Source organism: Mya arenaria, chromosome 7 (genome assembly GCF_026914265.1).
Source record: "Mya arenaria isolate MELC-2E11 chromosome 7, ASM2691426v1".
NCBI classification, from domain to species: domain Eukaryota; kingdom Metazoa; phylum Mollusca; class Bivalvia; order Myida; family Myidae; genus Mya; species Mya arenaria.
The window spans coordinates 33402692-33421885 of record NC_069128.1 but is presented as its reverse complement, the minus strand read 5'-3'; the positions used below and the strand labels follow the sequence as shown (position 1 = coordinate 33421885).

The window sequence follows — 19194 nt, the reverse complement described above, 5'->3', positions numbered from 1 at the left end:
AAAGTCGGGTATGTGTTAACAAGAAACATAAGCCCAATGAGCTATTTTCCGACATAGTAATGTAAAAAAAAAATACAAAATAGTTTGCTTCTGTACTGTGGTTTTACGCATTGATGTTCATATATATGAATGTAGACCATGGCACCATCAGCCTGCACGCTAGCAGTTCTTTTTTATATTTCGGAGTATAGTTTTTTTGTAATATTTTTTTACAAAACGGCTGTGTTCATGGTAATATACTCGGGTAGCGGTGACAGGATTTTTTTTAGATCCCATTTGTTGAAGGCAAAATTTCAATGCACATCAAGAGTGTTAATAGTCTGAAAATGTTGTCTGCTCCCTCAGTGTTGTCTGCGGTATAATTGTTGACAAACCACCACCTCCACCACCACCACCACCACCACGAAGAATACTTTTGCCATGTACATTTGATTTATTCATTAAGGAAACGGCGGATATATATGTTTCAAGGGTATCCCAGAAACGTTTTATTTCAAAAGAATGTTATGGCAACCATGCCTATTTCCTATCTAGCACCATGTTAACAGGTAAATAAAAATCGGATACACAAACATTCGGATATCATAATCAGAGCTTCTCGGATTCGAGATATATGGCAGAGTTCATGAAGTTCCGTATGATAATGATCTTGAAACTGGTACGGTACGGTGACATGCTGTAGCCTAGTGAGTAGTGTAGGTCTTGCTAAGGCTGCTGGGAAGTGAACGTGCATCACTTATTATATTTGCTATACATGTACTGACACAACTCAGTACATGATGTAGGACTGAATTGAAATGCAAACTATGATAAGTCCAAGTAGATTTCAAGTTGAAATGTCCGTAATTAACACTGATTTTTTATGTATTGAAATATTTGAATATTTTTCACACGGTTATCTAACTTAAGGGATGTTCTGAGAACAGTATCTTTTCTGTACAGTATTGAACATTTTTTATTTGTTTTAAAGCTGCACTCTCACAGATTGAATGTTTTGAACTTTTATATTTTTTGTCTTGAAACTAGCCATTTATTGGTGAAAATGCATGGACACCAGTTATATAAGACTGCTGACAAAACTGAAGTAAGATTGCAGATTTTTATGTCGTATTTCAAAACTGATGTTTTTATGCATTTAAGCACAAATGGCCAAAGGCAAGAAGAGCTCTACTGGCCAACATGTATGTGTATGTAGTATGTGCGTGCATCTGTAAACAATTGCTTGTGATCACAATACAGTCTTCAGTTCTGATTGGTTCTCGATGAAACTTGCACAGTATATCTAGATACTGAGTAGAGCTCGGTTTCTTTTAAAAATAGCCAGATTCTCCCACGCATACCTAAATAATGGGCCTTGAAAGTATTTCAACTAAGTCTAAGTCTAGTTTTAGCCGAGTCTACATGAGCAAAGTGTATTTCTAGTCAAGTTTACATGTAAAGTCACATGCTTGTGAATGTTTGTTCAAGTTATGTCCCTGGGGTCATTACAAGCAATGCCCCCAGGTTCACGGGTTTTGTATACTTAAATTGGGAAATGGTAAGAACCTTTTTGTCTGAAACAGGTATGCAGATCCTTGCTAATATGATCAAGGCTTAATTTTGTGGTCCACTACCATGGTTGTTCAAATTATGCCCCTATGGTCAAAATTGGCACTGCCCCAGGGGTCACAAGTTTCTAAGAGACTTATTCAAGAAATTAATTTTCTTGTTTCAAAACACAAAGCCCATTATACCTTTTGATATTTGTTGTGGAGCATCATACAATAACTGTCCAGGAAAACATTTGAAATTATGCCCCTTGGGCAAAAGCTAGCCCCACCCTTTTTAACTATTTTATTTGTAAAGCTACAGCAATGAAATTGACCATGTGTACAAATGACCACCAATGTTGTCCTCAGATGTCCTTAACTTTGACCTTTAAGCAGCATCACTATGCACCAGGCCCCGATTTCTCGAAACTTCTTAAGTCCCTAATAACATGATTTAGCTAATCTCACTGTTGTGTTATTACTGCTTGAAGATTTTTTAGAAATTATGAAGAAAAAATCTGTACTATTATCAGAATAAACCATTTTTCATTTATCAATCCATTTTCAGTATGTATTTTGGCTAATTCAAATAAGCGACTTAATCCTGTTAAGCTTAAGAAGTTTCGAGAAATTCGGACCCGAGGTTCAATTGGCAAGAAAAAAAGAAAATTGTAGAAAAACTGACAAACTTACAATGTATTGAAACTTACTAACTGAAGTACAACATAGTTTACAATTTATTTTAGTTTAGCAATTATATTGTATTTTTCCATTCAAAAAGATAACTGGGTATGTCTAGTTGATGTTATCACGTGATATTACCAAGTTAGTTATATAGCTTAAAATATACCACTCGTTTAGAGTTAGCCTTCATAGCACAGTGGATACAACACTAGACTACAATTTTGGCCACAGGGGTTCGAACCTGGTCTTCAACACATTTTTTTATTTTGTTATTCTTTTTAACAATTATATCAACGAGTAAAACATTTAATTAAATAATTCTCCTAAGTCTTTTCACAGAAAAAACGTTCTTGGTTAATCTTTGAAAATTAGGAAAACACAGAGAAAAATAAGTTAATTGTAAACTATGTGGAACTGCAGTAAGTAAGTTTCAATGCATAATGCACACATTGATACCAAGTTTATGTCAGTTTTCTACAATTTTCTTTTTTTTGCAATTACGTCATAAGGAGCGCAGTCCCTTTAAAAGCATTACTAACACTTAAATAAGTAAACTGAAATTTTGGGCAGTTTACCAAATAACTGAGGTCAGTTCCATTGGGAGTATCTTTTATGACTGAATTTAAGGAAGTGATGCCATAATAAGCTGAGACCAAAAAGGAAGGTCAAAGCTGTTATTTGTGAGAGTGCAGATTTAAAGGGAGAAATATAAGTTTTTGATGAGCGGTGCTATTATTTTACAGGCCTGTCTTTTAATGATTTTTAAACCAATTTCCAATCCATAGAATGAAAAAGTCCTGATGTTTTTGGTTACAATTTCCAATCCATAGTCTTGAATTGCATAAATTTGCATTAATATGTTTTGTTGCTGTCAACTTGCAAAATTCCCCTTTTGAAAATGTAACTATTTATTTATGCGTCTGTTAGAGCGTATACAATGTACACTTGTGGGATAAATTGTTTGACAAGAGACTTAATAAGATCTAAATCCAAATCAATTTCTCTGTTGTTCTGTGACCATGGTCTCAGAGTAAGTCATCTATGATTACACAAATAAATGTCAGTTTATGTATCATTAAGCAAATTTAATCATCAATATTCAACTTTAGAAAAAGGTAATGAAATGTGTACTGTTATCTGCAGCTTTATATTTGAGACTCAGGATCAGAAAACTGGCTTCTTGAATGATTCAACATATCCAGTATGAGACTAATTTACTAGGTTTGGCCCATTCCCCGCTTTCTTTGTGCCAACACAAAACCAACACATTCATCCAATACTGTTGGGCCACACCTGGAAGGTAAAAACACAGCCCATTCGCCCCCCCCCCCACGGCTATTTCCCCCCCCCCCCCCCCGGTATACCCCCCACACACTTTGGGGCGGAATGCGTGGATACAATTGACTGGTGCATAATAGACTTCTAAGAGATGATTATTTGTGATTTATTTAAAGTTCTCTTCGGAAGGTACCATTCCTTTCTAATTAAAAAGTCATACATTATTGGTGTGTCTACTGGTATGTGTTGGAATTGATAAAACTGCAATTATTTACTCAATCATTGGAGAAGACTTGATGCATCTGTGGTTGCAGGTTTTAACCTGTCAGATATTACTGTGAACTAATTAATATTCGTTGGGTTTAAATTTCGTAATTTTCTGAAAAGGACAAATTCACCATGGGCCAATATTAATATTTGTATCATCTCACCATTGGACAATATGTTTATCAAGGCAGATATCCATTACAATTATTGCTTGATCAGTAACTATAATGGTCATTGGTGTAAGATGCACAAATATGAAGAATATAAAAAAGAGAAGCCATTGAATGTGTTTTTGTTAACTGTGAAAACTTATAGTAAGGGTGTTTAATTTAATAGTTGATTATACATTTGATCAAGAAAGAAAATCAAATGGCGATGCCTAAACACATGAGGTTTATAATCTGAGCATGTTGTACATGAGCCTGGAGGAAGGTTATTAGAATGATTTAATGTTCAGCGAATTAAAAAATTGACTACCTTATTGATCAATATTAAGGTGATATAAATCATAATGGCAGTCCAATAAACAAACATCTCTGTACCTTCAAGTTGTATACCACTACCATGTATATTTATTTATCCCTTTTACATAGACAATGTGACCAAATTTCAAAATTAATGGTAAAATTGAATTTGACTTGTAGATCATCCAACCCACAACATCCACTAAAGATAATTATGTCCCAGAGATATTTGTGATTTTACAGAAACTCATGGAATTATTTTCTGACAAGCTTGTGTTTATCACTAGAATATAACCAGTACATTTCCCTGATGTGACTAATTAAATCTGGAGTTGATTATGAGCACTTCTTCTCAATAACATGTTTCAAGCTGAAATGAAGTTGTAATAACTTCAGTATGTGTGTGTGTGTGCTTATTTATTCTTGCAGTCGGGCCTTGCCCATTCGGCTTCTGTCCTATTAAGATTGTTAGTCATTTTAGTTTTGTTTTTTAGCATAGTGCACAGACAGAATGTTATAGCTTCCCTGTTTTTAGCTCACCTGTCACTTTGTGACAAGGTGAGCTTTTGTGATCGCCTTTTGTCCGGCGTCCGTCGTGCGTCGTGCGTCAACAATTTACTTAAAAGACATCTCCTCCTTAACCGCTGGGCCAATATTAATAAAACTTCATAGGGATGTTCCTTGGGTGGTCTTCTATCAAAGTTGTTCAAAGAATTCAATTCCATGCAGAACTCTGGTTGCCATGGCAACCAAAAGGAAAAACTTTAAAAATCTTCTTCTCCCAAACCACAAGGCTTAGGCGTTGATATATGGTAGGTAGGATCACCAAATGGTCCTCTACCAAGATTGGTCAAATTATGGCCCTTGGGTCAAAATTGGGCCCGCCCCGGGGGGTCATGGGTTTTCTCTATATGTTTATAGTGAAAACTTCAAAAATCTTCTCCTCTGAACTTACTTGGACTAGAGCTTAGATATTTGGCATGATTCATCGTCTAGTGGACCTCTACAAAGTTTGTTCAAATTATGGCCCTGGGGTCAAAATTGGCCCCGGCCCGGGGGGTCATGGGTTTTCTCTACATGTATATGTTTATAGTGAAAACTTCAAAAATCTTCTCCTGAACTTACTTGGCCTAGAGCTTAGATATTTGGCATGATTCATCGTCTAGTGGCCCTCTACAAAGTTTGTTCAAATTATGGCCCTTGGGTCAAAATTGGCCCCGCCCCGGGGGGTCATGGGTTTTCGTTTTATGTTTATAGTGAAAACCTTAAAAAATCTTCTCCTCTGAACTTACTTGGCCTAGAGCTTAGATATTTGGCATGATTCATCGTCTAGTGGACCTCTACAAAGTTTGTTCAAATTATTGCCCTTGGGTCAAAATTGGCCCCGCCCCGGGGGGTCATGGGTTTTCTTTATATGTTTATAGTGAAAACTTAAAAAATCTTCTTCTCTGAATTTACTTGGACTAGAGCTTATATATTTGGCATGATTCATCGTCTAGTAGACCTTTACAAAGATTGTTCAAATTATGGCCTTGGGGTCAAAATTGGCCCCGCCCCGGGGAGTCATGGGTTTTCTCTGTATGTTTATAGTGAAAACTTAAAAAATCTTCTTCTCTGAACTTACTTGGACTAGAGCTTAGATATTTGGCATGATTCATCGTCTAGTGGACCTCTACAAAGTTTGTTCAAATTATGGCCCTGGGGTCAAAATTGGCCCCGGCCCGGGGGGTCATGGGTTTTCTCTACATGTATATGTTTATAGTGAAAACTTCAAAAATCTTCTCCTGAACTTACTTGGCCTAGAGCTTAGATATTTGGCATGATTCATCGTCTAGTGGCCCTCTACAAAGTTTGTTCAAATTATGGCCCTTGGGTCAAAATTGGCCCCGCCCCGGGGGGTCATGGGTTTTCGTTTTATGTTTATAGTGAAAACCTTAAAAAATCTTCTCCTCTGAACTTACTTGGCCTAGAGCTTAGATATTTGGCATGATTCATCGTCTAGTGGACCTCTACAAAGATTGTTCAAATTATTGCCCTTGGGTCAAAATTGGCCCCGCCCCGGGGGGTCATGGGTTTTCTTTATATGTTTATAGTGAAAACTTAAAAAGTCTTCTTCTCTGAATTTACTTGGACTAGAGCTTATATATTTGGCATGATTCATCGTCTAGTAGACCTTTACAAAGATTGTTCAAATTATGGCCTTGGGGTCAAAATTGGCCCCGCCCCGGGGAGTCATGGGTTTTCTCTATATGTTTATAGTGAAAACTTCAAAAATCTTCTCCTCTGAACTTACTTGAACTAGAGCTTAGATATTTGGCATGATTCATCGTCTAGTGGACCTCTACAAAGTTTGTTAAAATTATGGCCCTGGGGTCAAAATTGGCCCCGCCCCGGGGGGTCATGGGTTTCCTCTATATGTTTATAGTGAAAACTTCAAAAATCTTCTTCTCTGAACTTACTTGGCCTAGAGCTTAGATATTTGGCATGATTCATCGTCTAGTGGACCTCTACAAAGTTTGTTCAAATTATGGCCCTTGGGTCAAAATTGGCCCTGCCCCGGGGGGGTCATGGGTATTCTCTATATGTTTATAGTTAAAACTTCAAAAATCTTCTCCTCTGAACTTACTTGGACTAGAGCTTATATATTTGGCATGATTCATCGTCTAGTGGACCTTTACAAAGATTGTTCAAATTATGGCCTTGGGGTCAAAATTGGCCCCGCCCCGGGGGGTCATGGTTTTCTCTATATGTTTATAGTGAAAACTTCAAAAATCTTCTCCTTTGAACTTACTTGGACTAGAGCTTAGATATTTGGCATGATTCATCGTCTAGTGGATTTCTACAAAGATTGTTCAAATTATGGCCTTGGGGTCAAAATTGGCCCCGCCCTGGGGGGTCATTGGTATTCTCTATATGTTTATAGTTAAAACTTCAAAAATCTTCTCCTCTGAACTTACTTGGACTAGAGCTTAGATATTTGGCATGATTCATCGTCTAGTGGACCTTTACAAAGATTGTTCAAATTATGGCCTTGGGGTCAAAATTGGCCCCGCCCCCTTGTGGGGTCATTGGTTTTCTTTATATGTTTATAGTGAAAACTTCAAAAATCTTCTCCTTTGAACTTACTTGGACTAGAGCTTAGATATTTGGCATGATTCATCGTCTAGTGGACTTGTACAAAGATTGTTCAAATTATGGCCTTGGGGTCAAAATTGGCCCCGCCCCGGGGGGTCATGGGTATACTTGATATGTTTATAGTTAAAACTTCAAAAATCTTCTCCTCTGAAGTTACTTGGACTAGAGCTTAGATATTTGGCATGATTATTGTCTAGTGGACCTTTACAAAGATTGTTCAAATTATGGCCTTGGGGTCAAAATTGGCCCCGCCCCGGGGGGTTAGGGTATTCTCTATATGTTTATAGTTAAAACATCAAAAATCTTCTCCTTTGAACTTACTTGGACTAGAGCTTAGATATTTGGCATGATTCATCGTCTAGTGGACCTACCTCTACAAAGATTGTTCAAATTATGGCCTTGGGGTCAAAATTGGCCCCGCCCCCTTGTGGGGTCATGGGTTTTCTCTATATGTTTATAGTGAAAACTTCAAAAACATCTCCTCTGAACTTACGTGGCTTAGAGCTTTGTTCAAATTATGGCCCTGGGGTCAAAATTGGCCACACCCCGGGGCTGATGGGTTTTCTCCATATGTGTTATAGTGAAAACTTAAAAAATCTTCTCCGAACTCACAAAGACAAGTAATGTCTTAATTTAAACTGGATAACATATTTAGTACACATACCAATTTTCAATATGGGCCACATACAACAATTAATAACAAATATACATATATAGATACACACGTAAAATCAAGTAGTGACAAGAGCTTAGATATTTGGCATGATATATCATCTAGTTGACTTGTACCAATATTGTTCAATCTTTGGCCCTGGGGTCAAAAAATGGCCCCACCCGGGCGGTCATGGGTTTCCTTATATATGTATATGATGAAAACTTAAAAAATCTTCTTCTCCGAAACCAAAAGGCGAAGGCCTTAGATATTTGGTATGAAGCATCGTTTATTGGACCACTATTAAGATTGTTCAAACTTTAGCCCTGGGGTCAAAATTGGCCACGCCCCGTGTTCATAGGCTTAGGTTTTCAATATTTGTATATAAAAGAAGCATAAAAAAAAATTCTCTCCGAATTCACAAGGACTAGAGCTATTTGGCATAATACATCATTAAGTGGACCTCTACCTTTATTGTCCATTGGGGTAAAAAATGACCCAGACTTTTAAAAAACCTTAACTACTTTGAACCATCCAGATTTCTTATCAAACCAATGTGCAATATATGACAGGTGAGCGATTCAGGGCCATTTGGCCCTCTTGTTTTAGTGATGTGATGGAGAATCAAGCCAGCAATCCCTGGTTTGATTGTCAATTGTATAACCACTTGACCACAGATCCGCCATTTAACTTCATTAAGCAATTTGTCGCTTATAAAAGGTTAAGTGATGATACAATTGGCCGACAGCCTCTCACACCTGTTATAATTTGTATGGTTTAAGTTATAATTGGACTATTAGGAAAAAAGGTTTCTCATCTCACATCAATATGATACTGTAGCTTATGCCCTTCATTTTTGTCTGCCATCATTTATTACTTGGTGATTGAGTGATAATCTTGTATTTGCAAAATGTAATCATTTTTTCATGAAAATATTTATAATGGTAGTAAGGGTTCTTAAAGAGACTAGAGCTTTAAAGGGACTGTACACCAGAATGGCACCAAAAAAGTTTTTTCTCTTACAAATCTCAGGTCAATTGTTTAATAAAGTATGTTACTGACTTTGATATCATAATTTTAAAAAAAAGTACCAATATGTCAAAAATGTGTCGGAGACCGGGTGTGAACCCATGACGCCAAAATTGCAATCCAGTGTTGTATCCACTGTGCTACGAAGGCTTACTCCAAACAAGTGGTATATTTAAGCTTAGGTTACCTAACTTGGTAATATCACGTGATAAGATCAACTAGCCCATTTATAGAAATACTGTGTTTAAGTAAGAGCTGAGCAAGTTTTAGTCTCGATATGTATTCTTTATAATTAATTAAGGTTGAAGCCTTTAGATAAAGAAATTCATGCATTTTATGGTATAAAGGTGAAACCAGGAATTTTCATGAGAATCGAGTCTCAGGAATTGTCAGTCTTCGGCTTTTGGGAAGAAGTTACTATGATTTAAGGGAAAATTATCTACTGGTTTCAATTGATAAATATTGTACAATTTCAGCAAAGTATATAAAACAGATAAATGTATACTCTTATTTATACAAAACTAGAACATCCAAAATATATATTCATATGTTTCAAACGCATTGAAGGACATTGTATAGCCATAAAGGAGTCTTAATATTACAAACATGCTCAGACTTTTATGAAGTCAAATATATGTGCAAATATATGCTGCTTTTGGCATTTTTGACACTCCAAATGCTTACAAATTTTTATGTATTGCATGAGCCAGATAGAGAGAACTAGACAGTGTGGTACAATTAGTCCACCAACAACAACACATATAAAAATAATGCATTGTTCAAGCAGTGTATGTATACAATTATTCCATATTTTTTTACAATACTGTGATATCTTATGGTAGAGATTGCTTATTTGTGGACAAAGGCAGAGGCGATGAACAAAGTTGTTGTTAATGCAGTGACACTTCAAGCACTGATGTTGAAAAGTTCACAATGTTAAATTCCCCACTACATGAAGTACTCTTTAAGTTAATTTTCAATAATATTTGTGGTTTACTCAAAGATGGCCACAAAATGGAAGTTTATTCTTATTTCACTTTTTCAGCTGCACTCTCACAGACATACCATTTTTTTAACACTTTTATTATTAATTGTCTTGAAAGTGCAATTCTTTGTGTGAATATCTGCAATCCAATTATATAAGATTGCTGACAAAAAATCAGATTGTATATTTTCATATTTCCATTCCAAAATTATTGTTTTATGGCTTAAACCTTTACTAACAGTTGAAGAAAAATGCATAAAACATCAATGCAGGAGCAATATAAAAATCTGTGATCTAATTTTTTGTCAACTGTCTTACATAACTGGTTTTCTTTAACTTTTTCCAAAATTGGCTTGTTCCAAGACAAAACCTAAAAAAACATGAGAGTACAGCAGCTTTAAAATATAAAAGGAATTAAGAATTTGAGGTGTTCCAAATGTGTTGGGAATTTAAGCTTTCATTGTTTTAATATTGCAATTTTTATAATTATTGAGCACTAAGGCCAGAAAACTTGCAAAAAATTGCAACTGTTACAATACTGTATTTAATTTCTTTTATTACAAATCAGGGTGTAATCTTAAAGATGCACTCTTACTCCCAAATGAGATTTTCCAAGATCGATTTAATTGTTTGAATATACCAAAATGAATGAACAAATGTCTAAAACAATGGTTATTATGAATGATACGGAGTTTAATTTGAAAGAAATGTACAGAAAACAGGTTATTTCTACCTTATGAGGATCATAGTTAATCTTTTAGCATTCACCAATCATTTAATATTTTTGCATTTTCAGCTATTAAATACAGTTACAACCTTGTTATCAGTATTTTTCTTTCCATAAATGCATTATTAAGTAAGTAGTTAAGGGTTTATCACTAAAAACTTATGTTTGTTATACATGTGTTTGTATTGATTTTGAATAAAAGGTTGAAAGTAATTCTTTTGTGGCCTGAAATGTCGTCTAAAATGGTGACATATAGGGGTAGTTTTGTCGGTGGCGTCCAGTTTTCACTTGTCCGGGGCATATCTCATAAACTATAAGTGGTATCATCTTGAAATTTTATGTGCAGATAGATCTCATTGAGGGCAAGTGCAGAGTACACAAACTATAACTCTTGTTTGCATATTTTCAGAGTTATTGCCGTTTGTTGATTTTCATGCTGAAAGTTTTGTTTGGGATTTATCTTAAAGAATATAAGAGGTATCAACTTGAAACTTCAAAGCTAGAAAGATCTTGAGGGCAAGTGCTGTGCATAAGAACCATAACTCTTGCTGCCCTTTGTTAACTTTTTAAGCTTAAATTTTGTCATTGGCATATATGGTTAACTATAGAGGTATCAACCTGAAACTTGGGTAGATTGATCTCATTGAGGGCAAGTGCAGTGTTCATGAAACGTAACTCTTGCTTCCATATTTCAGAGTAATTGCCCTTTGTTATTTTTTGTTTTTTTGTCCGACTCAACTTTTTTACCTTCAACTCAAATGCCACCTTCAATTGAAATTGAAATGGTAACATTATTGCCTATAAATGAATAAAATGCCAATCAAAACAGCTATAATGTCGACAGTAAATAATTTGTCAGGGGTCAAATCCGACTCGCGGTGTTATAGTTTCATACTTATTGTTACCGACCATTGTGTTTATCATATTATTTTAAACAATTGCATTTTTTCAGAAGAAAATTTGTTTGTGTATTTTCAGAGAAACAAAGATCCGGCTGACCAGGGAGAGGGTAGCAGATGGGATTGTAAGTTGAATTTGCTAGTATGATATGGTATACTTTAAGGATGCCATGATATGGAAGTTAATACAAATGTATGTACAGTGTTTATTATGCTTATTATGCTCTACTTGGCATAATTTGGCATTTACAAAAGTACTACCATTCTGCCAACAAAGTTGAACAGAAGTAAATGAAAAATGTAATTGATTGGTTATGTATGCTTGAGGGAAAATGGACATTTAAACAGAATGCAATAAAGCAGCTTTATGCTGTAACAGAAACCATTGGCTGTATATTGCGGTCTCAGAACAAATCACTTTAAACATATGAACTGTTTTTTATTGCTGTTTTCCTCAACTTTATCAGTCCTTTTCATATTCATGTTTGTTCTTTTACAGCCGGAGTTACGAATACTAGTCGAGGAGGAATCAGACAGTACCTTACTATTCCAATACATTTGCAGAGAGGAAGACTTTAGGAAGTATGTAATTCTTTTTCAATGATCTTCTTTTCCTATCTTTCAGTGTAAGTTCAGTAATAAAGTTTTAAGGGCCCTGTAAATTGCACCCAAGTATGCCATCATACAGGGCCCTAATCACTCTTTGCTAGTTGTCTCGGAAGATAACGACAAAACACTCAGATCATGCTTCATCCAAGAGCTGTTTCGTTCATTTATGCCAGAAACCACACAGAATTATTGTGCTTGTGTTTGGCCTCAAATGGTTTGTACAAGCTTGCCTGTATATAATATAGAATGTGATCAAGCCAAGAAATCAATTCACTGGTGCAAGGCTTGAAGGGTTGCGCTATATTTACCTCAGGATTCTCAGGGATACATTTTGAGCATTTAGTAAACAAAGAAACACTGAATCAAAACAACCCTTTTTCTTTTGCGATGCATGATAATGGTTGGTCCTTCTTACATGGATCTTTCTGTGAACATAACAATTTGTGTCGACCAAATATCTGTGATATTGAACTTTAGACAATAATGACATGACTCAATGCATGATAATGATTTAGTTTGGTGGATTATCATGTCAACATTACAAGTATCCACATTGTTTACCCACAGACCTTGTACACAATGATAAGACTGGGCCTTGTGCATAAAAAAATACTGTTAACAACTTGTATTATTAACTGGTTAAACACCCACATAATATTTGAATTCATGATAAACAAGCTAAGGCAATTTGTCATCCAAACCTCTTTTATAATTAATTCTGAAGACAAGGACTTCACACAAATGAGCAATGGATTTACATACTTTATAGTTAAGTAAGTTCTGCTTATGAGAATGCCTAAGTATCTGCTAGCAGATCTTTTACAGTACATATTTACAGTTTCCTTTCTTTTCAGATTGTTGAGGAAATTTAATATGAACTTTAAGGATGCAGAGGAAATGTGCAAATCCCTACATGAATCCTTTGAACAAGTAAAACAGCCAGGGTGAGAAATTAACTACATTGTATAATATCTTTTTAGTTTCAACTTGTGAAGATCACCAGACTCACTTTGAATTGGTGTTCCAAGTTGGCTTAACCTTTTCATGTTCAATCACTTTTGGATGGTGCAGCGTTAATTTCAAACTTGGTATGCGTGGTAATTGGACTCGCATTGGAAGATGAGCACCAACTAATAAATGAAATTCAGAAAATGAGGTGAAAATTGGCTGGTTTTCAAAGAAATGTTGTTGAAGTACTGTTGTAGACTTCGAAGTTATGATAGGAAATTAACCTTGCCCTTAACCCAAAATCCATTTAATGCAATTAAAATGAAGTCAAATTGTAATGTTCCAGATACAATATTATTAAAGATGTAGAATTCTGTGTCTTTTTTACCCCGGTCAAACAAAATTTATTTGAGTCTCCCTGTGGTCTGATGTTGCATTTATATTGTCCACTGGTTATAATTTAAAAACGACTGAATAGGTTAAGCACTTTGTAAGGATGTGCAGTGAACAAAAACCATAACTCTGTCTTTTTCTTGTCAGCAGCATTACATCTTACTTGAATGTTTTTTGGAATATGAACTTGACCATTGGTTAAGTTTTGAAGAGTTGAAATTCATTGTACATTAAAGTGATAGCCTCCTTTTAAAGAAAATCAATTTTTTTTTTAACATTCATCTGTCCAAGTGGTATGAGGGGTTTATTCTCACTCTTGGGACAGCTTTAGTTTCCCTCAAAATAACAAGAACCAGCTTTAGCTCATTTGCTCTGCCTTGCTCAGGTTTCTCTTTAACTTAAAGGAAACTATATTTATTATTGTATGAAATTTTATACAGTTTAAACAAGTGCAAAATAAGTAAATAATTTCCATTTTACTTTGAACAAACTGTAAGTACATGATATTCTATGAAGTAAGACCTAAAATTGGTTGTTTATCTTCATAGAACGATTTTTTCTGTCACATTTATATATATGTATTGAAGCAAAATGTCTAAAGTTTATGTCTAACGATAAATTAAAAATCATTTTTGACCTAATAATTGGTTAATGTTCTTAAAATATGGGTGTTTCGAACTTAAGTCCCTCTGTCAGTAAAGTTGGGGTTAAATGCATTCACATTTGTTTCTGTGTTAGAATTTGATGAAATATTTGAAATGTATTTCAGGCAAGGGCTTCGCATGAAGCTGGAAACATTGAAGACGGTGGCCCACCTCAAGTTTCGAAACTTTGAACTGAGGTTGAGACCGGCATGTAAAACACGTGTGACCAAACACAACAAGGTACACAACAGTTTAATTGGACTTTTTTTGTCAATGATAGCTTTTTCACCTGAATCCTTTTATTTAAAGCTATTTTGAGCACTTTTTACTACTGATCATGCTTGAATTAAGCTTTTGTTTTAAAAATACAAACTATAGATATATAAGTAATATATCTTTGGTGATTTATTTGAATTTGCCCAGTTACTTGTCAAAGGTGGGCTGAAATTTGGCCTATGTCTAAAGAGCAAAGACCTATACTGATGACTGAGGGCAAATAGCTTGGCCTATCACAAATCACTTCATATATATAAACATTGTACAGTATGAATATTGTTCCAAACATCTCCATGGTCTAGTGGTTAAGGCATCTGCCCATGGAGTGGGAGGTCGTGGGTTCCATCCCAGGCCGCATCACACCAAAAGACGTTAAAAGTTGGTACTAGTAACTCCCTTGCCTGGCGCTCGACAAAGTGCAGTTCTTTGAAAAGTGGTTTACACAGTACTGGTTCAACCCAGGAAAATGTCACGTGTATCGGTGCTTTACACAGCAAGTTAAAGAACCAAGAGGTCTCTTGGCAAAGAGCTAGGGTATCGCACCTGGATCTCATATATCTTACTCTGTTTCTTCAAGTCTTCCAATGTCTAGATTTGACTGCAATCACTTCTATCTCATGTAACTTATGGCATTTAAACACAATTTAAGTTGTGATGGCGTCACAGCTGGGTCAAGCCATAATGCAGCCAATGGGTGTAGGCAGACCTTGATTAACTCAAATAAACAAAACAAATTTTGTTCCATAAGTTTTAATTTCTTTTTCATTCCTGTTTCTATTTTGTAATACTTTAAGTATTTTCAGTAATTATTGTGGAAATCAAAATTCATCAAAATATAAAATCCTGCTCTTGTTTGTACCATCAGATGCGGCAGGAGGAGAAGGAGGAGGAACAGAGACAGTTGGAGCAAACATGCCGGAATCAGAGAGAGGAAGTGAGTAAATGGTACATTATCTATAAACGGATTAATTATTAGCCTGACTAATATAACAAATATAATGAGAGCTAAATCTTTAGCATTTAGTGACAGCGACACATCCTAGTTAAGGCTGAGAATGTTAGCCACTACACTAGTTAAAGGATGGGCCAGCACATTTGATTAAACATTACTGATTGTTATATCATATTGAGGTAATATCATATTGAAATTGTATTAAGAGTTGTAAAACTGTATATTGTTTCAGATTGCAACTATGGGACAAGAAATGGATCGGATGAGAGCTGAGATAGCAGAATTGAGGGAGCAAGTCAGGTCTCTGAAAGAAGGGGCCAATACTATTACGGCCCCTTCAACTGAAATAGCAGAACAGAGCAGGGTAAGATAATTTTGCAACTTTCAATAATACATGTAAGTTACTGTATAGATAATTGTTTTGATTGTTCTAGTTGCCATAAAACAAAACAAATGTTATATGGAGATTAATAACCTTTAATAATCACCTTTTCAGACATCATTAAAGAAATAACTGCCTGAGTTAAAATATGTTTTGTTAACAGTCGCATTAACCTTGCCATCCTTATTTCAGATCCCAATACCAGTGGTACCTGCTCCTGCCCCTGCAACTGCCCACAGGAGCCTTTTTTCATCTGTGGGCAGTTCGAGACCTGGCTTAGCTGCGGGAAGAGTTACTACAGCAACAACGACTGTGCGCAAGACCGCAACAACTGCGCGCAGTACCTTAACTTCTTCCCGCAGCACGGCAGCACCTGCGGGCAGCTCAACACGGACAACATCTGCCCGCAGCTCTGCTGCCACTGCCCCCAGCATGTCATCAGCTGGTGGGCAGACTGCCCCCAGCACGTCGTCAGCTGGTGGGCAGACGGTCGAGGGTGGGGCAGCCCAAGGTCGGGGACAAGTCTGTAAGTACATACCTTCTTTATTGCATACTTAATATGCTTGATTTTCAAGTTTTGAATTTGTTAAGAAAAGAATGGAGGTGTTGTGTATGGCAAGAAGCGTCTGATATTAATATACTCATGGCCAAAAGTCGTGTCCGGTATGGGTTTTATTTGTGCCTTACAAATCTTCAATGCCCATTTTCAACACATTACTGTACTGGCAGTACTGGCTCAAATTCCAAAATTCTTTTTTCATTGAATGCATAATAATGTCCTATTTCCATCGATACCAAATTTATGAGTGTGCAATATAAAACAAAACAGAAATTTGTAATTTTTGTAGACCGGACCGGTTAAACAAAACATGACCGCTGGAAATAAGACAGGGGAGCTTTGCCATCCACTTGCAGTAGTAATTGGTTTTATATATTTTTATCTCTCTAGTACATGTGTTAACTTCTTCTTATTTGTTTTTATATATTTTCAGCAACAAAACGAAAACGTCATGATGACGATGGGGGGCAGGCAAAGAAGAAAGCAGCTTGGAGATGAAAATAGAAAATGCCTGCCCCTCCCCCACCCCTCGACCGAACTCCCTCTTCTGCATCTCAGCCAAACCACTACATCGCTCTCTGATCCAAATTGCTCAACATCGCTCCACACCTCTCCTCCACCACAACATCCCTGCTTAGCATCGTTCAACACTCGGCTGCAGTTTCCCTAAAATGCTGCTGTGCTCTACAATGGCTAGAGCTGTGTTTGTGTCATGCCGGTCTCTTTGGGCCACCGTCAACCACGCCCTGGTTGTGAATATTGCCTCGAAAGAAACACCAGAAAGGACATTCCCACGAACTAGAACTGACAATTTGTTAGTGTTGTGTTCATTTTTAATTGGTTAAATTTAGGTTTGCCTTTTGAAAGATACCATTTTTTCCATTAAACTGTCTTCTTTCAAAAAAGAGAATGTTCATAGCCTTTGTGTCATATGTTGGTGTTCTACTGCAAACACTTAATTTTGGTCACAACTCAACAACCACTACTATCTTATTCAATCTTCAGTAAAGTTATTTCAAATAATTTATTTAATGTTGGTACAAACAACAATCTGGTTGAAAATGTTTTATTTAAATGTCAAACAATTTTGACATGGATCTTTCTTGTTTTAAAGGTATGATGTTCATAATACAAGACTAATTTCACATCTGTTAAATTCAGATTAATTTCTGAAATGGCCTCAATCCAGTTGGGGTAGTTATCTCAGCATTTTGACTTGACTGCATATATCTACAAATGCATTATTTTACTTTGTTTATTTGCCTAAAGCAGATCTTGACTGAAGCTCCAAAGTAGTAGCTGTATGATTTAACAGTTTCATACATGACCTTGGCTTCACTCATTTTTTTATGTTGTCTGAGCATTGGACAAACTAAGATTTATTTGAATCTTTTATTGATATTTAATTATCAATTTGTACATCAATGTCTGTTCTATTCTGACCTTAGTCCCTGTCCTGTCTCACGGTGTCCATCTCGATATTGAAAACAGGGGCCCCTGTACTCCACTTAATCCCCCTCCAAAAATTTCTCCTGGCCCTACACCAGGCAATTTTCAATCCCACCATTATCCCGTCCAACAAATGCCTTTCCCCAAATCCTTTCCTGAACCCTGACCTGTCCACTGTCAAACAAACCTTCTACTCTACACTTAAGGGCCGGCCCAAATCATGCTCTCTTTCCTTACAGACATAGATGTACAAATAGATTAAATGCGTATTTGAAATTCTTGGAAGACATTTGAAAAGTCAGGTTGTTTATTTTACAAAAAAAAGTGTGCTATACCATATAACAAATTAAAGAAACAATAAAATAAGGCAGCATGGTCAGAACTGTTCTGTTTAGTTCATGATAACCTGAACTGTATGCTTCCATTGACTGGCATAGTTTCAGTATTTTGTATTATGTACTTTAAATAAACTTGCCAATTAAAGCAGAGGGTGACCTCTACTGAAACATTCTGAGTAGAACATTCATAACATTAACAAATATACCACAGAATTATCAAAAAAGGATAAAGGTATGAAACCTGTAATTGTTGACGAAGGTATTTGGTAGAAAGGCAAGCCTATTAACCATTTACAAGAGCATTATACACAATAGAAGATGTTCGTTGGGAATGAACGTTTCAATACGATACTGTTTTATCACTGATTGCATTCAGTGAACTTGTTTTGGGGGAATGTTGCAATCGTTCTTTTGATTTATGTTATTTTCTGCTTTTGTGCAGTTTTATTTATTTTTTCGGTATGCTGATGACTTGCAGTTGGTGGTGTTAAAGGTGATGATGATGAGGATGATGATGATGATTGGAGGATGTATATAGTTGTTTTAATATTTTGTTACGTTTTAGTAACTTTTATAAAAAAAAAAAAATCAAAAAAAAAATTAAAAATCAAAAACCAAATAAAAAATATTTTTGTGCAACCTGTAATGTATGTTTATTTGTTTCATTTACTTTGAAACGTTTGTATTATATTGTACAAAAAGGTGTAATTAATTGGTAAAACAAACAAAACATAATCAAAATAACGATAAAAGCAGTTTTATTTAACATTATTATTATTTTATTCTCAACATTTTTTCATCGTAAATGCATTGAATTATAATTATGGTCATTATTTTAGACCGGTTTGTGTTTTACCAAATACTTAAACCCGTTTGTGTTTTACTTACATAAAAAATCAAAAAAAAATATTAAAAACTTAAAAAATCAAAAAAAAAATATTGTTTGAATTATGTACATATTTAATTTCAGCCGGACTGTTTCAAGGAAACAAGTC

General features: G+C 35.6%; 1 protein-coding gene across 1 annotated transcript; it reads left to right on the top strand.

Annotated features, from left to right (window-relative positions):
• Nucleotides 1-414: 414 nt before the first annotated feature.
• Nucleotides 415-18220, top strand: LOC128240669 (uncharacterized). The gene is made up of 9 exons (XM_052957368.1): nt 415-548; nt 11729-11774; nt 12149-12231; nt 13113-13202; nt 14369-14483; nt 15385-15453; nt 15704-15835; nt 16046-16379; nt 16846-18220. The coding sequence occupies exons 4-9, from the start codon at nt 13132-13134 to the stop codon at nt 16908-16910; spliced, it is 786 nt and encodes a 261-aa protein (XP_052813328.1). The 5' UTR covers nt 415-548; nt 11729-11774; nt 12149-12231; nt 13113-13131; the 3' UTR covers nt 16911-18220.
• Nucleotides 18221-19194: the final 974 nt, after the last annotated feature.